This window comes from Staurois parvus, unplaced genomic scaffold (genome assembly GCF_062004578.1).
Source record: "Staurois parvus isolate SC_StPar_1 unplaced genomic scaffold, SC_StPar_1.0 ptg000414l, whole genome shotgun sequence".
In the NCBI taxonomy this organism is placed as follows: Eukaryota; Metazoa; Chordata; class Amphibia; order Anura; family Ranidae; genus Staurois; species Staurois parvus.
The window spans coordinates 1,091,271-1,116,879 of record NW_028318210.1 but is presented as its reverse complement, the minus strand read 5'-3'; the positions used below and the strand labels follow the sequence as shown (position 1 = coordinate 1,116,879).

Genomic DNA, 25,609 nt, shown 5'->3' with positions numbered 1-25,609 from the left:
ACTGCTATGAGGCTTATTACTGTTTCCATTTAAGTTGTCATGTGGAAAATATGCTTCTGTCAGGCATATCTCAGCAAAAAAGAAATGTGTTCTCTTGCAGAGAAAGGTTACACCCCAATGCCTGCAGCAGGACAGGCTATATGCCTCCTCATATTTTGATTGAATAACTAATTATATTAATCTCCATGAAATGTAAACATTACAGCATGATTATTAGAGCTAAGTGAACTGAGAATGGAACATAAGGACAGGTGGTGTCCTCTCAACATACCAGGCTGCTGCTGATGCTGATGCTGTGCCTCCATTGCCAAAAAAGTTATTATGGGAGATAGTAAGAAGAATTGTGTATCAGCAGTTGGGAAGTGGCTACTGCATTGGCCAGTGAACTGGCAAAGGGTTCCATTCTACCATATAAATGTTCAATATGATGCAGATAAATAGTTAACTAAAGACTCTCATACACTTTTACTTTACTAGCTGTGGTTACATAACAAGGATACAGTTGTAATAAATAGTATTTAACTATTTATCTAAATTCATCACAGTGAATTAATGGAATGAAAAGGGCCATTTCCCAACTTGGGTACAGCAGGACTTTTACAAACCCTAAACACAATGTTGAACCTCACTGAATATATGGGAGCTGAATCCTGTGTTTTATTTTGTTGTTTGCTAGCTTTTTCAAGTCTATAATTTGCAATTTTATGGGTATCTGGGCACTGCTATGAGGTACATGTACCAATGTAATTTTGTTTTAAATACTTTTCTAGAAAGGTTATTTTAGTGGAGCAACATTAAGGCTCCAATCACACTTGCGTACCAGGCCATTTGCAAATAAATGTGGGAGACCCAGCAGGGGCTCCCTGTGATTAGCTGCAGGTAGGAAACCTCATTGAAAACAATGGGTGTCTGGTAGCTCCCAAAGCTGTCTGCAGCCACTCTCAGGTAATATGCAAGTGTAAAAGTGGCCTAAAAATACACAAATCTGTTAAATAACATGCTTTGGGGAGCCTTAAATCTGCACATGAAGTTAGGAAGCAGTACAATACAGTCTTTTAAAAGTGAAATTGTTTTGCTTACAAAGACCAGCCAGAGATCTGTCATTCAGTGGCTGTAGCACTACAGCCGCTAAGTGAAGAATCACCAAACAGATTCTGTTTCTAAACAAATAGGAGGATCGCTCATTTAGTGGCAGTAGTGCTACTGCTGCTAAATGTCAAGTCCCCTGGTTTGTCAACAAACAGAAGCCGACAGGGGTTCTGTTATTTGTAGTACATCACCCAACAATGCTTCCCTGCTGCTACTTCTGCTGCTAAAGGACAGATCCCCAGCTGACTTCTGTTTGTAAACAATGTGACTGGGGTTCCTGGGTGATGTCACTGACTAAATAAAGTTGTGGCCATATTTGGCCAATGACATCACTCCTCAGAAATCGTGGCTAGTTTGTTTATGTACAGCAGCCAACTGGGGATCTGTCATTTGCGATGGGAGCAGCAGTAAGGCAGAATTGTTGTTTGGCGGGTCATCTTGTGAAGTGAAAACATTGTCAGATGGTGGGGAAACATAGTTGACAAGGATCTACATTGCTGGGTGATGTTATTAAATTTGGATTTATTTAATAAAGCTTTTTCACTCATTGTGGATGTTTTTATTTACACACTGTGAAAAATCATGTCATCCAGTGATGTAGATCTTCTTGAATCATGATAACCTGCTGCTTAACTATCTTGACCCACTGACCCAATGATCCGCTGCCTGATGATATTCCCCTGTCACACTACTGCCACAAAATGTTAGATTCCCTGTCAATGGGTATATGCAAAAAGAGCAGCCAGGGTTGCTGGGTGAGATCAATGACCCAATAGGGTCATGACCTCTTGCAGATTTTACAATTGATTGGTTTAGAAGCACCAGTGTGCTGGAGATCAGTCATGGTGTTGTGGTTAGTAGAAATGTTTTAAAACATCAGTCGAGGTTCGGGCAAGTGTACTGGCCAAATATGACCAGTTTGTTCAGCCCTGCACCAAACTGCAAATGGGCTGGGTTTAGGTCAAACTCACATTCAACCCTTTCCACACTCCTACTCCTGGACCACCAAAGGAGAAAACTATAGACATTCTAAACCAGCTGTTATGAAACTACAAGTCCCATCATGCCTCTGCCTTTGGGAGTCATGCTTGTAACTGTCAATCTTGCAATGCCTCATGGTACTAAACCTAATGCTTTTTATGTATTTATATAGTATCCACATATTTCCATATAATTCATAGATTTATAGAAAGTATATACCCCATTAGAGGCTGCAGTATGTTTTGTACTCCAGGAAAAACCTAAAGAACAAGAGCACATCTAAAACATGTGGTTTACATTTTTTGCACATCGTGCCATATTAGTAGCACACTCAGAACTAAAGTGCTGACAATCAGCAACACATACTGCCAAGCTCCTTGGGGCCTTACATCAGTCATCTTACTCATTCACCATAGAACATAGATATTAAAAAAAAAGATATGCGTTAAAAGTGAACCGAAACTTCCACTTTTACACTGACCATGTTATCAATATGAATAAATCACCATAAAAGGTAATCCAATCTTTAAAAAAAAAAAGCCAAATATTGCCTTTGAGGGGACATCACTACTATTTGTACAGTGTTGCAGCTATGATGCACCCAAATAATTCTGGTACTCTAGTGCTGGATCATGGAATCACGACAGGTTCCCTTGGGTTGTTATCATGCTCTGGTTGGTTGGTTGGTTGGTTAGTTACTTCATCCAACAGAAGCCATTGTATGAATAGATTCATTGATGACAGCATATTGCAGCCAATCTCAACTAGGGTTCCTTCAAATGTTGCTAGGGCTTCTTTGAACTTTGGTTAATTGACGTCTGATCTGATGATGCCTGCCTAGTTTAGGGACCAACACCTCTTGACAGAGCCAGTGGCATGATATCAGATATTGTTTTAGCCGGTTGTGGGGGAAGGGGGGGAAATCTGACCACTACTGAGGGTTATTCTTCTTACTTTCTTCCAATGTATGGGGTATTCTACTTACTTCCCCTCCGATTAATTAGGAGGGAGGATTAATTAGTTTTAGCAGGGGTTCCCTTAGACATGGAAATTATGTCAAGGGTTCTTCTGGGGTAAAAGTGTTTCGAAAGGCTGGCATAGAGAGTCATTATGTTGTAGCTTAGTAGTTGCAGTGTGAACAATGGAAGAGTGTAGCCCACTCAAATTAGGTTTTTAAGGTGTGCCACAGGGTTCTTGTTTTAATTTGTGGTATTTGTTTTATAATAAAGCCATTGGGAGGAAATTATTCTGATTATAATGCATTTATGTAAACATGTCTGTTTTGAAAGGTGACACCATCAAGTTATGCATTTACCACAGTCAGCTGTTACAGTTAGCAAGTCAGAACAGCTTCACCTTCTGTTCATGGAACCCTGCATACACCTTTTCACCTTCAAGCTGTCAACATCAATTTATCAAGCCTGTCTATTGCCTTTCTTAGATGTTTTTTTCAACCCTGCCCCAGTTTACTTAATCAATGTGAATATGTTGCTGTTACAAGCCTGCTCCTATGTCTTTTTTCCCCTTTCAGTACATTCATTTTTGTTAGAATCTATTCATGCATTGTGCCTGCTCAGTACATGCACTTATTTACTCTTCTCTTCCCTCTTCACTTGTTTCATGCATTGTTAATGGGCGTGAAGTCTGCAATATGTACATATACATCAGCAGTTTCAAGTGGTATACCAAGATGATGCCTTAAGCTAGTGCCAGATTTAGAACTTGGGGGGCCCCGGGCACTATAAGTTCACTTATACACAGTGTTGGTTTACATTCTCTTGTTCAAACATTTTATTGATTTTTCAAGTACTGTGGCACATGTAAGATATCCAAAATACGTTCATGGAGAAGAAATAATAACTTGAAGCTAGACAGACAATTAAAAATGTCAAACATATACAAACAATAAGGAACCGCAATGAATGGGAACGGAGAATACAATGTAAAAGGAAGCAAAATATAATTATACACATACCTGGGAGTGCAGCTCCCAGGACTTATATGCGGGTTCCTTGAAAGGCAAAAAAGAGAAGTGGAACAGTGTGAATGGTAAGAGTAAGAGAAGAGGAGCAAGAAGAGGGGATAGGAGGGCGAGAAAGGACATGTGATTTCCAGGGTAGATAGGGGGGCTCAGGTCCAGACCAAGGTACAGGACTGCCAATAGATGGGGTTGAGGAGTATTAGGGAAGGAACAATGACTCGTCAAAATTCGGAGGGAGGAAGTGTTCCACCCATGAGGCCCAAACTGACAAAAATTTGGGGACAGGGTCCATAATGGTTGCTTTCACTTTAGCATGTATCATTGCCTGCGTTACCTTGTTCTGAACTGCCAGAACACACAGGGATGGGGACTTCCAAGATTTGGCCAATATTTGCTTAGCAGCTGTAGTGACTTGTAAAAAAAAGTTTGAATTGGGATTTGGATATCGAGGGGAGCTGAAGATTACACAGGGCAATGGCCGGGGTAGGCGATATCGGTTGTGAGAAGAGAGTGGACAGCATGTGGAAGATTTCAAGCCAGACAACTTGAACAGCAGGGCAAGACCACCAAATATGGAAATATGTTCCCACCATATCATAGCCCCGAAAACAGTCTGGAGAGTAACTCAGGGTATATTTAGCAATCCTTGTCAGGACTAGGTACCATCGAGTCAAGACCTTGTAGTTAGTCTCAACTGCCACCACGTTCTGTGAGGGATTTGGTTGCTGACCAAACGTGATCCCAATCAGCAGGGCTCAGCTGAAATCCGAGATCCTTCTCCCATTTAGCAACATAGGTAGGGCCAGGAGAAGACTCATGAGTTAGAGAGTGGAGATAAGGCCTTGCCTATGCGGGTCTCTGTTAAAGGAGCGTTCGAAAAAGGTCATGGAGCGGACGGAGTGTGATTTAGTGGACAAAGGAGCAAAGAAGTGCTTCAGTTGGAGATATCTAAAGATTTCCGATGCTGGTAAAGAATGCGATTCACGAAGGGAAAGACTTGATCTCAGTGCTGGTCAAAATGTTGTGTCCTTGGATTAGGTTTGCTGAGTACCAATGTACGAAAGAATGTGGAGAGGACCAGTCTGGAGGGAAGGCTGAGTTCCGAAGGTGTGAGAGAAGAGGATTGTGTGGTGATTGGAGGGGATAATGGGATTTGATTCTGTCACAAAGGGAAATATAGTGGGATGTAACTGGATTCTGGAGTGTTCGATGGTCTGAGGGCCGGAGCCATAGAAGATTGGCAACTGAGAGAGGTTTGCAATCAACTGACTCAAGAACGACCCATTGAGGGATCTCGTGCGTTGCATGGTATTTCGGGAGTTGCACAAGATGTGCAGCTTGGTAGTATTTAGCAAAGTCTGGAAGGCCTAGACCATTCATCAGTTTGTGGATGGTGGAACGAAGAACACGGGGGCAAATAGAACCCCGTATACTGTATATGTGTAGGCTCGCCGTTGTAGAATGCAAAGCAGATGTGCAGGAACTGGGATAGGGAGGACTCTAAACAAGTACAGTATTTTGGGCAAGATGGACATTTTAACCACTGTGTTTCTCCCCATCCAGGCCAGTGGCAAGGAAGACCAATTGTGCATAAGGCTAGTAAGTTGGGCTAACATTGGCAAATAGTTGGTGGAATATAAATCTGATGGGTTGACCGTCAGTTTAACGCCTAGATAGGGAATAGGCTGGTGGGACCAAGAAAACAGGAGGAACTTTTGTAAGTGTATTATCTCCTGAGGGGGTAGGGAGATATTCAGTACTGTCGACTTTTGGGAGTTAATGTGAAGGCCGGAGATGTGACCAAAATCTTGTAGAAGCTGGAGTAAGGTAGGGGTGGAAGTCAGTGGGGAGGTTAGAAAGAGAAGTACATTGTCTGCAAAAAGACAAAGTGTCAGGAGCCGCCACGATACACGGCTCGGCGCAGGCGCACTGTGCCCGTTCACACTAGTGTACGGGCACTAGGTCCTGGCCGGCCGCGGTAGAGACGGAACCCACGCATGCGCACTCGGAGCCGCGGGTGCTCGCCTGGCACCAATGACAGCGCAGGGCGCGGTATTTAAATCGCCCTGCGCTGACATGAATTGCCGTTTGGTCTTTGTGTTCCTGATCCTGTATACCGTGATTCTTGATTGTTGCTGACCCAGATTGTTCCTGACTTTGCTGTACTCTCCTGCTCTGACCCCTGGCTTGCCTGACCTACCTCCTGGATGCCCCCTTTTGGATCTGATCTTCTGTTGCTGACCTGGCGTGTGACCAGACCATTCTCTGCCCGCTGCTTTGTACCGCACTGCTCCCGCGGCTACCGACTCGGCTTGTCTGACCACGCTCCTGCTCATCCATCCATCCACCTTGCTCTGGCATATCCGCCTCTTCACATCAGGCTCTCACCCTGCAGAAACCACTGGTGGATCCCTCTACCGTGGGTAGGTGTACTCAGGAGCCACGACCTGGTCTCGGTTTGCTCCAAGTCCATCCCCACCATCAGGGGCCCTGGTGAACAATTGGACCGGGACTTAGACTCCGTGCTCTGAGGAAACCTAACCAGTGGGCTGCTAGAGGTACCGCCAGGCGGTTCCTTACACAAAGCTTGTGGTTGGATCCACCTATCACGAGTCCATGTATATTAGGATCAACTCTGATCAGAAGGGCTAGAGGTTCAATAGGTAGGGCGAAGAGCAATCCATCTTGGATAAACACTGGGCAAGACGGAAACCACCAGTACTTGGGCTGTCTCCCAGGAGTTCATTTAATTACATGTGGCGATACACCACTTCCACCAGTGGTAAGTAATTTTTTGAATAGAGCTAAGTCATATCTTGCACTCTATTAAATAACGGGACTTTTATGTTCTGAACCTCATCAAGGAACTCCAGTACTCTTATTTAAAGAGAAATTTTTGGGCCTCTCATAGGTGAAAACTGATTTTGTGCTTTGAGATAAGCATTGTTTTATGGAAAATGGGACTTTTTGTCCAAAAACCTTTTAAAGGAACCGCCTTGCTCTTATATAGAAGAGGAATTTTTGGGGCCTACAGAAGGCTATTTACATATATGTCCAGTGCAATACTGCAATCCAAGCTTTACTTACAACTATACATACAATTTTTGCCATTTAGGAGGAATTATATCTCTCATCTTTTGAAAACGGGTCTTAATGATCCATACTCTTTTAAGTGGAAACAATGATGACCTTTATCAGGATTTACCATTATTGTTATCCACTGAATGCATCCCATTTAAGGAATATCGGCCGATTGAAGCTGGCCATACATAATGCAATTTTCTTTACCAACCTATATGATGATGACGAATTACAAAGGAGTCCCATTATTTATTATTACATCACCTTACATTGATGAATATATGAAGGAAGAACAAAGACGCTTCCAAGATAGAGGAAGAATAAGAAATGTAAATTGTGAAGATTCACTCAACTTGTATACAACTATTATGGACTTCCCAAATACTTTAACAGAAGATTTTCTGTCAAGTACCCATTACGGTTCTTTCAGCCATTTACACTGATGCAGCTAAGTGAAAACGCAGAATGCTCTTTTTGTTTTTTTTATGCACTGATTTTATTTTTGTGATTGACAGTGTGTACACCATGCTTTAAATGCCAAACCTTTCCATGATCTATTTGATCTAAATAAAACTATTTGCATCCATTACTTCTGGTGATACTTACTCCGCATAGGATTCATAATATACCGTCTTTTTGGCAGGTCTGCTCTAGTCAGCTGCTAACTTTTTTCTTATCAGCTTTATTTGGTTTAGAATCCACACCCAAAAACGGTGAGTCAGGGAAATGCTTTTTGATGGGCGGTTACACCCCTAATTAATGGCACTTTTTTTCTTTTTGTATTGCTGGTATAGCTGCCTTGGGATATTTTCAGGCAGATTGGTTTAGCGGCTCGGTCTAGTCTGCGGAGTGAAAGGGCCAGGAATGTGTCAAGTTTGTTTGCTTTGGTGTAATATTTGTGTCGGGACCTGCGGAGGGATAGTTCTGCTTGGTCCATCAAAAAGAGGTCAAGTTCCAGGTGGGACTGTTCTAGAGCTTTGCGGTTGCTAAGGGATGGAGTCTGAAATGCTTGATGGGACAGATTGTAGGCTGCCTTGTCTGACGCTTTTCATTGTTAAGGAAGGGTGATTTGCTCATTGAGATCCCTCTAAGGACTGGTTTGTGTGCTTCCCATAATAGGAGAGGAGAGATATCTGGGGTGGAGTTTGTCCACAGGTACTCTTTAAGGGCAATCTCTAGGTCTAGGCTATGTGCTGGGTGGGATAGTAGATTATCGTTGATTACCCATGAGGCGTCGGTAGAAGAGGAGGTCAAGGAGGAGATGGATGTGAAAACAGCGCTGTGATCCGACCATGGTATGAGAAGGATATCTGAGGCGAGAAGTCGAGATGAGGAACTGGATGTCATGAGGATGTGGTCAATGCGGGAGAACGTTTTGTGTGGATGGGAATAGTAGGTATATCTGTGCTTCACCGGGTTAAGTTCTCTCTAAGAGTCCACTAAGGAGTGGCGGTTCTGGAGTTGTTGGAAAGAGATTTTAGAGGCAGATGGGATGGGTGGTTGGGGGGATTTATCAAGGAAGGGGTATAGTGTGCAGTTAAAGTCTCTGAAAATGAGCAGGGTGCTGCGCTTGTGGTAATCGAGAAGTCCCCACAGGATGAGGTAATGACCCTCTGGGATTCCAATCTTGGTATGTAGCGTAAAAGGGACTGTGCGATGGAAGGTGATAAAGACTCTTCTACGTTTGGATTTCGCGGAAGCAGTAAAGACTTGGGGGTATTGAGGGACAAAAAATTTAGGTGTGGAAGTGGGGGTAAAGTATGTCTCTTGTAGGCAGACAACATGTGCCTTTTGGGACGCAAAAGAATGGAAGGCCTTGTTGCGCTTTTGGGGGACGTTGAGGCCCTGTACATTCAGGGTGAGGACGCTCAGGGGTCCCATGGTGGAATCATGTGATCTGCAAATAGGTGGTGAGTCCATGACTGAGCGCGTGTGGAACGGTCCCGAGGAGGGGGGCAGAGAAAGGAAAAAGTGAGAGCTGAAGAGGAGTCACACGGGAGAATAAGGAGGATGGAAAAAGTAGAAAACAGTAGTAGGTAGGGAACGAGGGGAGCAACGGCGGTCGATAGTCTGGCCCCCAGGACACATGTTTTGTGAACAGTCCAGGGGGTCAGAAGTAGTAGCACAAGAACCCTGTGCCGCATTAACTAGTGGTGGGTGCTCAGTGACAGACATAGGGGAGAAGACAGCCCGAATATAAACACAAGTTAGCAGTCACTGATTTGAACAACAAGCGCCTAAGGCTCCCTGGATGTCAAGGGAGTCTGAGGCCCAGGCAACATTTGGCACTAAAACTGCATGACAATAAAGGAGTGCGGAACTTCTACAGTGCCGTGTGTGTAACCAGTTTCAGGGCTGCCAAGCACTCAGGATAGTGCCTCAACAAACCGGCATAAGATGGTAAACAAAACCAAGGGGAAGAGATAAGGAAAAATAAAACATTATATATCTTATCCACTGCGGCAGGATATCTGAAGATATTAAGATATAAAACAACGGTGGCATATAAACAAGACAGGATGACCGGGGGGGGGGGGCCCCCGGCCTCGAGTAAGTGGACATCTGGTCCATGTTGCTATGGGAAAAGCGGAATCCAGTGTGGCTACGAGTGGAGATGGGGAAGAGCCGGGGATCCAAGGTGGACATCCGCCTGGACCAGACTGCAGGAAGTAGCTACTGCTCGGTGGTCGGCTGCGGTGCCGAGACTAACCGAAATGTTCTCAGTGTGTGCCATCAAAGGGGGTAGAGTTCAACGGTGGTGTGTCATGGTGAGGAGACCAGAAAGTACGATCCCATTAGCAGCCTGGTATAGGGCGGTGAGGTGGTGCAGCTTGCACATGTGAGCTTCAGTCCATAGAGTCCAGAGGGGCTGGAGCTGGAGAAGAGTATCGTCCGCGTTTGTGGCTGACCTGAAGCGGAGATTGAGGAAAGACTCTTCTGTGGGGAACAGGACACCGACTGTCTGCGCGATCCATCAGGGGAGGCTGTAGAGGGTTGGAGTTGAAGGTAGTATAGCGTATCGAGCAGCTCCTCTGGAGACCTGCAGGTGTAGTCACGAGACTGGTAGGAAAAGTGAACTGCAAAAGGGAAGTTCCATCGATAGGCTATACCCTGTTGTTGGAGAACCTGTAGATGTGGTTTCATGGCTCTGCTTTTGGCAATTGTAGTGGGGCACAGGTCTTGAAATAATATAAAATATAATAAATGTGATAATGCAATAGTGATAATTATCAACACTTATTGAATTGCGCTGAATGTTATCAATATAATCAAAAATAGAAAGCTGCCACTTTACATAAACCGTAATAAATAAGTGAACACACAACACATATAGTGTTATAGTGGCGCTAGATTAATAATAATAAAGTGATATAGTGAATACCACAAAATGAATGTGAACAAACAATTTTAGCATCCGTGAATTAATGTGCACACAAAATAATAAAAAAAATCTAATATAGTGATCCAAAGTCCATGAAAATTAATTATTTTCCTTTAGAATTCACCACGTGGTGTATACTGATAAGCAAGTGCTTCCCAAAATCCCCCACATGGATGCGCACTCACCACAGGTAATTGCCTTCCACTCTCGTGTTTGGCAAACAGGCTTCCAGGGATAATCTTTCCAAGTATAAACGAATTGTAACCGATGCTTATAAATTGTACAAGTATGAAACTCCACAGTCACAACTATGCTGTTTAAGTTAGAGCTTGGACCATTAAGAACACTTCCTGACAGCAGTTCGTCAGAACTCCGCTTGACACCAACTGTAACATCAGTAACAATGCATAACACCGTCTGTGGCCATTCGGCAGCTTTAATTCACCCCTCCACTATACACAGCCCTGACACATACCCGATATAGTTGTAAAATGTGGTGCTGGGCTAATAAACTATATGTGAACCCCAATACTTAATATACAATAAATAGGTGAACAATATCCCCTTAAAATCAATAATAGATAACCAAGTCAAATAAGGCATAAACCCCACAACCTCTCCACCGCCTCTCCTAAGTAAGATAATCCACAAATATACACAATATTAATACACATATATTAAATGCCATGAAACTGAGAAAACTCCTGAACGACAACACCAATGAAAAAATATAGTGACATAAACGCATGTAAACTTTACATGCCCTGGAAAAACTGGTATGAAAAAAATAATAATGATCCCACTGGGGGATAAAAACAAAGTGAATCAGTGAAACCACTCGGTAAACCTACGAAAAAAGAAAGAGGAATCAATATAATAAATGCATGTATAACCTAAAAATAACTTGTGAATGAAAACAATGCCAGTGATCCCAATATGGGATAAATAAAGTGAATCTGTGAAACCACAAATGTGGTAATTAAGAAAGAAAGAAAAATCGGGCTCAACACCTGGAAATCACTAGCAATCACTATATACACAATAGTGACCCCCTACTGGGGATGGGTGAATACCACAAAAAAAAAAAATAGGCTAAATGCCTAAAGACGTGATATGTAACCCCAAATGGGGGTTCTAAATAAGCGTGAAAATAAGTGACTTCAAACAATGCTTCACACTTTCCGTATATCCATAAACATATATATATAATGACAGTGGATAATCCACCCACTAACACAAACAAAAAACCAAACCCCAAAAATAATAATTATCGTGTCCTAAAAAGTGAAAAAATTAAGTGTCCAATCTATAGAAAGTGTCCAGAACCATCCAAATGGTGGAGGTGTTCTGTAGTCCTGTGATCACAAAAATGTGCAACAGGATACTATGAATCCCACTCTAGGTGCAATGGCCCCTCATCTCCATGCGGTGACCCTGCAGGGTCAAAACGCTTTAAACAAGCAAACACCACCGGTCTGGAACCCGGACTCCCTCCAACGGATGTCAGGTCCACCGCCGTGTCAGTTCCCTCTCTGATAACCAAGGTCCCGCATGCAGCCTCCTCTAGGTGGTCCTAGAAGTGTTGGCTCCTCATTCGCCCAGAAAGAGAATACAAAATGCTCCCATAGTGCATTACCATTTAATAACTCAAATGGATAAAAACAGTACAAATCCCACTCACATTTGACTAGAAATTAGAAGCCTTTAGTACCGATCCACATGCTGTGGGTGTACTAATACAGTGACCTAAATAGGAGTTCCAAGGCGTCCGCACCGGAAGTTGCATCAGCACGCCAGAAGTTGTGTCACCATGAGCCCACGCGTATCATCACGATATCACGTGACTTCATCAGGGTATCTTGTGACATCGTGACGATACGCGTGGGCTCGTATTCACATACGTGTATACACGTGGGTTTTATCTCACGTATTCAATGTCCTATCCTCTTTCCCTTTAGTGACTATTATAGCAGATTGCCCATTTACTCATCATGCTCAGATGCAGGCGCAGACACCTTTAACCTCTTCCCATAGGAGGTACGCATATATGTGGCCTCTCGGCAGGTGAGCTTTAATACTGAGAGGCCACATTCTATGTAAATACTTTTCTGTGCAAAGAACGCACACCCTGCACGCTCCCAGCACATTAACCAGGGGGACCGGAAAGACCTGATGCATACTTGCAATCAGGAGCTTTCTGATCATGTGACCGCTGTGACAGCAAACCATGTATGTAGAAGCTCTTAAAGAGCCAGGGTTAAATCCATTATCTCAACTCCCTGGGTTCCTGGACACCCCAGAGAAGATAGGTTCCTTAGCTTCTGTCCCCCAGCATTTCAAAGAGGCCACACCTAATGAGGCAGAGGTAGATGGGCAAGTGACCTGCAACCAGGTGGGAGCCTAATAACATGCAGCACCTCTGGAAGACCCATCTTCTGTGGGGAGCTCTTCCTTACTTTCAACCAGAGTACTGCAGTTTCTGTGGGTTGGCCCTTTGTCCTTTGTCCTTGGATCCCTCCAGCTGTTCACCTGTGTTACCAGAGCTACCCTGAATGTCACTGAGAAGGATGCTATTTATTGGGATAATTATATGTAGCTGTTTGCGCTTTGAACTGTTTTACTAAAATATTGATTCTCAGCTTGCTTCGCTGTTGTTATACAATCTCACAGAGACTATGCTATTCAGCAACATTACTCTGGTTGATCCACACAGACATTAGTATGAAAAATCCATGTTTGTGCAGCTTTATAATCTGATTTATATTACTATTTTGAATTTAATGTATGCTCTTTGCCATCGTGAACCTCTCTAGCATTATTGATCCAAATGAAACTTGCAGTGCCGCTCTAATCTGAGACAGAGATCTCCCCAAAAGGGAGCTGTTGTCAGTGCACCACTCAGAGGTATACAAGCATTATCAAAGAGAAGAAAAGGTATCGCTCACCAACCCAGTGCATTAGTATATACAGTTAGGTCCATATATATTTGGACACAGGCACAATTTTAGTTTTTTTAAGGTATTTACCAAAACATATTCAAGCTATAGTTCTATAATGAATATGGGCTGAAAGTGCACACTCTCAGGTTTAATTTGAGGCTATGTACATCCAAATTGGAGAAAGGGTTTAGGAATTACAGCTCTTAAAATTAACCATTCCCCTTTATTAAATAACCAAATGAAATTGGACAATTGAATATATTCATAAATAAAATGTTCATTTTTAATATTTTGTTGAGAATCCTTTATTGGTAATGATTGTCTGAAGTCTGGAACCCATGGACAATACCAAAGACCGGGTTTCCTCCTTTCTGATGCTTTGCCAGGCTGTAACTGCAACTGTCTTCAGTTGTTCTTTGTTTGTGGGTCTTTCTGCCTTTAGTTTTGCCTTCAGCAAGTGAAATGCATGCTCAATTGGGTTGAGATCAGGTGATTGACTCAGCCATTGCAGAATATTCCACTTCTTTTCCTTCAAAAGCTCCTGGGTTGCTTTTGCAATGTGTTTTGGATCATTGTCCATCTGTACTGTGAAATGCCGTCCAATCAACTTTGCTGCATTTGTCTGAATCTGGGCTGACAGTATATCTCTAAACACACCAGAATTCATCTGGCTGCTTCTGTCTTCTGTCACATCATCAATAAACACCAATGACCCAGTGCCACTGGAAGCCAAGCATGCCCATGCCATCACACTGCCTCCCCCATGTTTTACAGATGATGTTTTGTGCTTTGGATCATGAGCTGTTCCAAGCCTTCTCCACACTTTTTCTTCCCCTCTTTCTGGTACAGATTAATTTAAGCTTCATCTGTCCAAAGAACGCTTTTCCAGAACTGGTCTGGCTTTTTAGATGTTTTTTGGCAAAGTCTATTCTGGTTTTTCTATTCTTCAGGCTTATGAATGGTGGTGAACCCTCTGTATTTGCTCTTGTGAAGTCTTCTTTTGATTGTAGACTTTGACAATGATACGCCCACCTCTTGGAGAGTGTCCTTCACTTGTCTGGATGTAGTGAATGGGTTTTTCTTTGCCATAGAGAGGATCCTGCGATCATCCATCACTGTTGTATTCCGTGGACGTTCATGCATTTTTATGTTGCTGAGCTCACTAGTGCGTTCTTCTTTCCTCAAAATGTACCAAACTGTTGATTTGGTCACTCCTAATGTTGCTGCTATCTCTCTGATGGATTTGTTTTGTTTTTTAAGCCTTACAATGGCTTGATTCACTTGTATGGACAGCTTCTTTGAACACATGATGTAGGTTCACAGCAATAGATTCCAAATGAAAGTACCACACTTACAATCAACTCCAGACCTTTTACCTGCTTAATTGATGAAGAAATAATGAAGGAGTAGCCCACACCTGGCCATGAAACAGCTTTTGATTCAATTGTCCAATTACCTTTGGTCCCTTGAAAAAGGGTGAATGGCTACTCTTAAGAGCTGTAATTCCTAAACCCTTCCTCCAATTTAGATGTACATACCCTCAAATTAAACCTGAGTGTGCGCATTCAGCCCCATATCCATTATATAACTATAGTTTAAATACATTTTGGTAAATACCTGAAAAAAAACTAAAATTGTGCCTGTGTCCAAATATATATGGACCTAACTGTAGGTGAATGTGGCTTCAGCCAGCGCTGCTCCATCATTAGTTATTGCTTCTAACTTTGAACCTGTTGAGTAAACTGCAAGATACAGTTCCTCTCTAGCAGAAAATGCAAACCACTGAATATTCTGATGAACCATCTACACTCCTCTTAACTATGGCCATAGCTGTGTTTCCCTTCGTACTTCCTTTTCATTTGTGTTTTCACTTTTGAACTCCCAACACCACCTCAGCCTTGACAAGCAGTATGGAATACTCTGACCCTGTTTTCCTGATTCTATCTGCAGTCCCATCTCTCGGCTTTGTTCTGCTCTGTCCTTCTTGTCTATCAGTCCTGGCAAGCTCTCCAATTTTTCCCCACTCGACCTGTCTGCCATTTTATCATGGTTATTATTTTACTTTCATTTCTTCTGCTCCTCCGTCCATATGTCTGCTCATTCTATCTAGCCATCCTTCTCAAACGATGCAACCCTACATTTTAGATATGAGATCAAATATGGAATTAATGCCATGGTACTAATGATGTCAATGAGAATCCCAGAAAGACCCTGCCCCAGATTTACCTGTATGCTTTAAACCAGTCTCTGGTTGGGATCCATAGGCTGTGAAGTAGAAGCAAAGAGCCTTGGTTCCCCTATTAGGAATCCCAGCAAGGATGGATAAATAGGAAACTCAGTCAGATCTCTGGGAGCTCAATAATAACTTGTAATCAAAATAATTAATTTTTTTAACTTGCATTTGTGTTTTCTTACATGCTGTATACCTCTGTAGGCAGAGCTGAATGGATAAGGGATTCAAAAGTACCCCATTTCCTTTCAATAGGGGTGGGGTTACAACCTACTCACTTCCCAGAAAGAGTAGATAGCGTTCACATAAACCTTTTTCTGGCATCTCCTCCTAGACAAATGGGGTGCCAATCAACCTTGTATTCTGGGCAGCGACACTTTGGGAGGGGTATACCATTCTTTAATATGCCTCTCAAAACAACCCTCTCTAGTGCTAAAGGGGACACAGATTGGTATCTAAATATCATGATGCCATACATTTACTGTCCTGTTACCATGGGCATACCAGCCAGTATACCTGGTGGTCATTATGGTAATATCAGGAGAGAGACACTTTTTTAATTTTAAAGAAACACAAATAACACTTCAAATGCTGAACCTGCATAGAAAAAAGCAAGTTCTGCATTACGGAGCGTGCTAGCAACACAGTTGCCAGCCTTACGTTAAACATTCAGCTGGTTAAATGTTCACTGACAGCACATTCACCTTGTTATAAATGAAGCAAATGTGTCTTAAAGTGCAGCTAAACACTCCTATAATTTTCCTATATTTTTTACTTATATTCTTTATTTATTTTTCTGATTACCTACAGTTTAGTAGAGTGCTCCATAGAGGCCCTTCCACATGCAGATGACTCAGCCCATTGGGGCCACAATGGTGGTGATTCTTTTTCATCGCATCACTTCTAACCAGAAGTGCGCATGACACATTTCTGGTCCGTGACTGGTTTGTGCTTGCTTTTCAGTGGCCCCCAGCCATGTTAACACTCCTATACAGCGGCTCTTTACAGGTATCAGATTTTGAAACAATGTGGGTCCATTTTTGTAAGTCCTTATCTTTATTGCTCCACTCATCCATTTTATATGATTATATGACTTTAAGAGTTTGTGACATTATACCATGCTGAGCACATCAGGTTTTTTGGCAAGACATTATTTGCAGCGTGGTGCATGTTGTGATGATTTTTGGCAGAATAGCCTTTGTGCAACTATGGTCTTTGACCCCTGACATGGTCTATGATCTGGACTCTGCCCCTCTGTTGTGTGACAATTGGAGGCACCAGTGTGATGAAATAAGAGTATATACATCCACATATGACATACTGTATGATGGTTAGTTCAGCTCTGATGAAGGGAGTGCGCCCCCGAATTGTCAACTTGCTAGCTTGGCAGCGTTGCATGTCTACATGAGGCTTCCACACACTGTGCCATCTTGTGTTTTTACGTAATTTCCTCTTCCACTTTTTTGAGTATTCACTTGGCCTTCATTGGATTTTTAACAAATAAATCGCTGGTAATACACTGCGTGTTTGCACCTTCCTGTTCTTTGTTTTTGTAGTTACTTTGAGATTCCCCTATCTGAGGAAGGCTGCACCAGCTATGCATTCCTGGTGGAACCCATGGTTATCCATTTTTGGCCTTTTCTGGCAGTGGTAGTATTCTGAGCGCTGGGAGTGACAGTTTTTGCTATGTAGGTGAACACACAAGCAACCCTGAAAGAGATTTGTCAAAGCTTTATTTGTGAAAAGAAGATTGGCACATGAGACCACTGCCCTATGCCAGTCATTTATTAACTCATATACCGTGTAACCATCATGCATGAACACAAAATTGCATAGCTCCCAGCTGTCCCTGATTTGGAGGGACTGGAATCTAATCCCTCTGCCCCTCTTTCCTCCTCATTAGTCCTCTTTATAGTCTGATGTATAGACCTCTATAAAGAAATGTATTTTTTTGAAGTGTTGTACACTGCACATCCAGCCACTAAATTATTGAATTTGTTAGTTTAAAAAGCCAATATAAAGAAAAAGTAGTGGTGAAAAAAACACTTGCGGGTAAACCAATTATTTTTTGAAAAGCAGTTCTTCATGTTCCATGTAACGTGCAGTGCATGAATGTGCTTGACCTACATACTTGACACTGTAAGGTATCCCTCTTTCCCATGTTAGAAATTTGGAACAAATGCAATTGGATTACAGAATTCTGGCATTGAAATTTTATTCCAAAAACCTAAAAAGCCACAGGTGAATCAAGATCCATTTTAGTCATGAGATCTGATGCTGTGGTTGTCCCCGTCTAATAGTTTAATTATTTTTAAGTGAGAAATAAATTACACTGATAGCTTCATATCATCAAGCGGCTCCACTGTCTACTGTACCTCTACCCCCTCTAATCTATATTCACCTTCTTTGTGGCTTTCCAAATGTCAAGTCCGTGACATTGTAAAATAATTGCACCTCTCTCCAGTCATTTATTCAATGCTCCTGACAAACAAATTGTGCTCAATTTGTCTGCACTGCCCTAAATTCAAGACTATTTGTTTGTGCCTTTCAGTCTCTTTATTGTACACAGAACTGTGAAAGGTCACACAGGGCTTTGTACATGAATGCAACATGAAGTTTGTACATGAACGGCATCTAATCTCAGTAAGGAGTTCGATGTGTAGCTTAAAGGAGAACTCCAGACAAACAAAATTCAGTAAAAAATATGTAAAAAGAAATAATATTTTTCTGTTTCCTATTAATTTGGATGCCCTTTTCTGAAGCAAAAAAATAAATAATCTTTATTGTTTGTACATAAAACAACTGTTCTAACGGGGCCTAATTTTGTGAATTTGAAACAGTAACTAGCAACAGGTAGTGACAACTAAGCAACTAGCCATTACACACAATGCAGTTCAGTGCAACAGTAATTCCTCCTGTCATGTTCTGATTTGAAACTTGCACTTAGCTGTGGGGAACTGATTTATAGTCTTTCAGATACCCACGTTTACAGTGATGTATTTCTTAAAATATTTGGAGTAGTTGTCAGGGGCGGACTGACAACTCATGGGGCCCCCGGGCAATAGGGGATCATGGGGCCCCTGTGTCCTTGCACAAACTCAAAAAAGCCTATGAAAAAGGTACCAGGGGCATCTCATGGGGCCCCCTACTGACCCCGGGCCCTTGGGCAGTGCCAGAGTTTCCAAACGGTCAGTCCGCCCCTGGTAGTTGTAATACTTTTTCCCAGTTGCAATTTATTAAACCAATTAATTATTAAACTAATAACAAATTCTGCTTTGAGGGTACATTGCGTGTGAATGTGTGTGTATATATATATATTTGGAACTTTCAGTACTGAAATAATAATTTCAAAAGGCATGACATTTGGTTATTCTCTATCTACTTGTCTGCACCTTATTCAAAGGAAATGCCCTCAATAAGCACTTTCTGTTTCAGCAGTTATTCTTGAATTTTTAACAATTTACGAATACAGAAACAGTAGAACAGAGTAGTATGTGGTCATTAAACTGCACAGAGGAAAATATTATGAATAGAAAGCCACATAAAACTCATTTAGTACAATGGAATAAATATTATTCCATTACAGCATTCAGAATCTGCACTAGAAATAGCGTTCCCAAAGATACTTCATCCCAGGACTGACATTAGAGCCAAATTTCAGCCAAAAATAACCAGAAAATAAATCGTATCTATGCAAGACCAGTGGTGAGGATGAGGAAAGATCAAAGCAGTTGAACTGTAGGGAAGAAGAGAAGGGGAGGGCAAGGAATGAAGAGGGTGCAGATGGTAAGATGGTTCAATTCCTGTCTGAATCACATGCGGTTTCCCTGTGGGTGCGGTGCAATCTGCAGTGTGATTTGAGCCATTCATTTTGTTTGGCTCATATCACACTGCACATTGCACCTCACCTACATGGAATGCACTTACTTTTGTGCTCCTTTGACCCAGAGTCAGCATATAGCAGGAAACTTCCCACTGTCGACTTATATCGCCAGAGTCCCTCTAGGCTCTGAAAGAATCTGGACCATATTGTCAGGATCCACCCAGCTGCCTGACTGACAACTGGCTCCACCTATCAGTGCATGGCTGGGAGCTGAAATCAGCCGCACATGCCCTGTTCACAGATCTCCAGTGAGTGCTGGAGGGGTGGAACAGAAAGCAGTGTCAGACAGTCACTGCTCTATGCTCCAAAAAGGCCATGAGCTGAGTGATCAGTGGTCTTAGAGCCGATGTGGGACACCAATGCCACAGCATAGAGGTGGGTATGTATTTTTTAAAATTTTTATGTAAGGACTTCTCCTTTAATTAAAATGGTTTAAAATGGCTGACAGATTCACTTTAAGGACAGCAATTAGATCATTTAGATTTTGGTATCACTTTTCAGCTCTGCTTCTCTTTGTTTAAAAAATCTGAAGAAAAGAAAGGCACAAATTTTGTTTTTGAGATGTGTGAAGTTCATCTTGAATACTGTGATATTTTTGTATTTTCAATTTAGGAAAATAACAGGTTCATTGGAATAAATGTCTTAACAATTTGAATCAGTATCAGGATTCCCTGCCAACTTGAGTCTGGCATCTGTTTGGCATAGATTTTTAAAATGCTTTACATTTCAAAAGCATGTTATTTCCAGCAAAACGTCACTAATGTAACAGTTCGTTTGGCAAGTACAACAAAATGTATGTTTTCTTAAACTATAAAATAAAGACAGCTTGCTATTTTGTAAAATATAAATTGATTTATATAGTTAACTGCTGTCCCTTGTGAAAATATGGTTCTGCTGAAGTCGTTATGTCACATATTCATAAAGCAGCATCCTTTGTACAGTAACACAAACCAACCACCTAGGAATCATCTTTCATTAAGCTGCCCATACACTAGTAGAATTTTGTATTAGTATTTTTTTTATGTTAACCACTTGTACGCTAGAGGATTTATCCCCTTTCCTGACCTGGCCATTTTTTGCGATACTGCTCTGCGTTACTTTAACTGACAATTGCGCAGTCATGCAACAGTCAATAACATGAAATTTATGTTATTTTTTCCCCACAAATAGAGCTTTCTTTTGGTGGTATTTGATCATATCTGTGTTTTTAATTTTTTGTGCTATAAACAAAAAAAGACCATCAATTTTGAGAAAAAAACTTTTTTGACTTTTTGCTATAAAACATATCCAATAAAACAATAAAAAAAATAAAATTTCCTCATAAATTTAGGCCAGAATGTATTCTGCTACATGTCTTTGCTAATAAAAATCCCAATACGTGTAAATTAATTGGTTTACGAGAAAGTTATAATGTCTACAAATGGAGGTATATACTTGAATTTTTTTTATTTTTATACTAGTAATGGTGGCAATCAGCGACTTATAGCGGGACTGCGGTGGGCATTCTGACACTGGGTGGGAACTAATGGCCACTGACGTCTCCAGTTACACTAAAACAGTGATCAGTGCTAATAAAAAGCACTGACACTGTACTAATGACACTGGGCAGGAAGGGGATAACATCTAGGACAATCAAAGGGTTAACTGTGTGATTTTTTTCTAGGGAGACAGGCTGCTTTCTCTCTCTCTGCTGTGCAGAGAGAGAGAAACCAGCATGTCCATACTGACAGGAGAGAGAACTATGTTGTTTACAGCTTTAGCGGCGATCACTGAGTGTTGGCCGGGACCCGGTGATTGACATTTGCTGCAACCAATGGCACGCACCCTACCCAGAACAGTAAAATCACAAGTAGTTACGTGATTTTGCGCAGAGGGGCCGCCCTGTAGCAGTATATCTGCTATATGGGGTTAGGTAAGTGGTTGAGAACATTAATTCAATTTTCTAATTGTTAGTGTGTCAAACTGCCTTTTGTTTTTGACCACAGTGGGAAGCAAAAAGTCTACACACCCCTGTTAAAATGTCAGGTTTCTGTGATGTAAAAAAATTAGACAAAGATAAATCATTTCAGAACTTTTTCCACCTTTAATGTGACCTATAAACTATACAACTCAATTGAAAAACAAACTGAAATATTTTAGGTGGAGGGAAGTAAAAAGATATTTTTCCAAGATTTTCCAGATTATTTCCAAGACAAGTTTCAACTAAGCAGCTAAATAAGTTAAAGTTGAAATTGGTAATCCACTCTGCCCAATTCTTAAAGAATCAAAGGAGGGAAGTCCACCAGTAACTGAGTTGGCGTCTCAAGAATAACTATTTTTTCAGTGTTAATTGACATATTATAATTTTTAATCGTATGTAGTATTGTAAGAGATAAGATCCAAGTGTGAGCTCATGTGCTGGCAATTTCTTCTCTGGAATTTCTTTGCTCGAATATGGTAGCTGTGTTGTACATGAAGAGAGGTACACAATAAACAGTTAATTTGTATCTAACCCCTCCCCCAAAAAACAAATTGTATATATTGCTGTGTTCTGGTTTATGGTCCATTTTCATCTGGTGATTCTGCCATTACCACACTTCTTATGATAAGGAGACAACGCTTACTCACTACACTGTATCTATGGAGGACCAGTGTTGTCACCTTAGGCTTCTTCTCTGATTTGGAATACAAACACCTCCACCTCTCCTAATCTCTATTACATGGGGATAGCTGTAGCATACAGATCATAGCTGGAAAAACTGACAATAATATTTGAAATTTTAGTTCAGAACACAAGAATTTGCATGGACTGACAGTATCAACATGTACTTTGTTTTTGCAGAAAACATCCTTTGCCAGAAGCAAAAGTATTTTTTCTCTCATTATCTGGAGGACACAGATTTAGATTATCACCAAGTGAGAATAGTGCTGCCTGCAGGAGTAGGGGGCTAGGTTCAACTAAAAACCTAAAAACAGCCCACGCAAAACACCTTTTGGTTGCCTCCTTCACACCCTTCTACCTCCCCACCCCATACAGACACAAACTCTGGAACAACCCAGCTATTACCATGGTGTCTAAAAGTTAGAAATCCTAGTTTATTAGGTTTTGCTTCAAGCAAGTAACCAACTGGGCGAAAGTCCAGATAATATAGATTTTGATACTCACCCTATGTTCAGCCATTGAGAGCATGGGTCGGCTGCCACAGTCCATTTTCCCTGTGGGCAGCCTGTGGGGTTTTTTTCCTGGCAGGGCCATATATGGAAGGCAAGCCAAATGATAAGTCACTATATCCCTTTTAGAGAATCTTAGCATCTTGGCTTCGACCGGTGGTTTCCTAACAATGGCCACCACATGTTAAGTTTAAGGTGCGGGATGACTTTTAAAGTTTGTGGACTATTGGCTAGCAAATATGTCACACAAATGAGTTCACAAACTGATAGCCTGAGGCCACAAAAAAGAGTGTCACACACGCCTTCAACCTGTGCCTTTATCCTCAGATTTATGTCTGCCCCATCAAGAGACTCTTGGCCTAGGGGGTGGAGAGTCCAGTTTCAGATGCAGGAAGACCCCATGATTTTTACACAAACCTCCTCACAATGCCCAAGAAGAGTGAGTATGATCTATCTCAAAGCATTGGACTTTTTGTCAAAATTTGCAAGTTCACAAAGAGGTTGACCTTTTTGTTAGTAACATCCCAGCATCAGTGGGACTGTCTGGCAAAAATAGATGTCAAGGAAGCATACTGTACCTCCATGTACACATTTACCAGGGCCACCAGCAGTTCTTGGACTTTGTGGTAGAGCAGGAGCTTTATTAGTTTACAGCCTTGCCAAGATGTTGTTGCCAGAGATACCAATCATGGGGTACCTGGATGACCTATTCTGTGTGGAGTCTTATTCCAAACTGTCCAACCTTTCCATCTTTTAGACTTTGGAGGAATTCAGGTGGAATTTAAAGTTCAAGAATTCCTTTCCGATTCTGGCTCCTGGAATACCTGGTTTTGGTGTTGGACGCCAACCAGGCCAAGGTGTTCCTTCTGTCAGAAAAAAAAATTGAGGAGGGAGTACCAGGTCATCGGCACACTCAGCATTCTTACAGCCTGGAGGAGTCTCTGTTTCCCATCAGTGCCCTAGGACTACTTCTTCAAGCAATTAGATGGGCTCTGTTTTGCTGGATTTATCTAATAAACGGGCAACCTGTGATGTTGCAACCATGCAATGCCATGGAGGTGGTGCACATAAGTCACTGGGAGGGACCACAAGCACAGTGGCACATTTTCCATTGTATTTTTTCCTGCAATATTACATTTTTCTTCTTAGTTGTAGATATCTTTTAGGCGGTCACGGCTACTTAGATGTCAAACAAGTTGAATAAAGTCAGTTCAGAGAAATATTGACTCAGCACATTCTATGTCAATATCTATCAGTGCCATTTTTTTACCTCTTCATTGTGAAGTGATTATTGGTTAACATTTATTAAGTATATGTATTTGTTTATTTACAGAGTTTGCCTATGGAGGACATCCCTACCCATTCAGTGGCATTTTTGAAATTACACCCGGCAGCGCAGTGGAACTTGGAGAAACATTTAAATTCAAGTAATTGTAATTTATGCCATTTATGCACTTAATGCACCTGATACAAAGCAAGCTATGTCACCATATTCTTAGTTGTGGTAGTGGTTGTGGTAGTTGTGGTAGTTGTGGTAAAAGCCAGTAACCTTAAGGTAATTTGTGAAGCTCAACCAGTTCATGGAAACTCTACATCTATTTTATTCAAAGACCAGAAAGTTCATGAAAGATATTGGAGATCATCAACATAAGCATTTTAGTTTCATGTTTAGTTCTAGAGAATATTTACACTTATCTACACATTTAAAATTGAATTCCAAGCTAACAGGTAAATACACAACTAAAATACAAAGATGAGGGCATCACTCTGCTTCTCCTCCCGTAAGAATGCTCACAATTGACAACACTAGACCTTATCTGGCTTAAGGCTAGTGTACATGTACAAATGTGGTCCATCATGATTGTAGAGATTAGCTGATCCCAAAGGATGTACTTTAATCCTCACAGTGCTACCCTTTCCTCCCTAGTTGAGCTATGCAGAGGTCCACACAACCCTATTGAAGAGAGATTTAGACACTTATACAAGCTTTAATAATAACTATATATATATATATATATATATATATATATATTAAATTCATTACTAGATTTATTAGTGATCATGGTGGGATCTGCACAAGGCCCTTTGGTATGAAGCCCCCTGTAGAACTCATTTTGTAGTTTTCATGTTGTATATTCTCCATATGAATATAATCAAAATATGGTGTATTGTACTGATATATGAATTTGGTTTATTTGATAGTAACAACACTTGCAGTACTCATAAGACTCCTGAAGAAGCCAGTTTATGGTGAAACATGTTGAGAGGAAGCTTCTGCAATAATTCACAAAAAAGTCACAGTAATCTCCAATGTAACTAAATGTTGATTTTAACAATACCATATTCTTGGTGTATGGTTTTATGTTATCATACATTAAAATTGTAACATTTTATTTGGTTTTTAGTGTCATGTTTTTAGCATCTAAATAATTTGCTTTATTTCTTCCATTGTGTATTTATCTGCTTGTAGTTCAGTTTTAATCAACAGTTCTTTTACTGGGCATGCATTGTATTAAAATACTTTGTGCTAGAAGGAGATATTGCAGCTGCTTTTGGTATTCAATGATTTCTTGAAGGTGAATTGTAATTACTGGACCATTTATTGTTACTGAGTAATATTCTGCCTGTGTATCAACTGTGTTATTCTATAAAGATTAGAGGCCAGCCTGTCCAGCTTTCTGCTTTGGTGATAATTGCACAAGGCCATGCAAAACACAGATGCCAAGACTTAATGCAAACCTGTATGTGTGTAGTAAACATTTGCTGTAGGCTGATTGATAATATACTCAAATATTTTATTGATTAAGATTTCATTGTGTTTTGGTAGTGTCATCATTAACCACTTGCCCTCCGGAGGATTTACCCCTCTTCCTGACCAGGCTTTTTTTTGCTA

The 25,609-nt window shown here is 41.3% G+C and overlaps 1 protein-coding gene across 1 annotated transcript in view; it reads left to right on the top strand.

The window, feature by feature from the left end:
- The window catches only part of LOC149454918 (deubiquitinase DESI2-like), a 139,536-nt gene that overhangs the window by 95,213 nt on the left and 18,714 nt on the right, over window positions 1-25,609 (top strand). Inside the window, exon 3 of the mRNA XM_089686836.1 lies at window positions 24,050-24,143. Within this exon, the coding sequence (XP_089542962.1) occupies window positions 24,050-24,143 (94 nt within the window). The remainder of the gene's footprint in view (window positions 1-24,049; window positions 24,144-25,609) is intronic.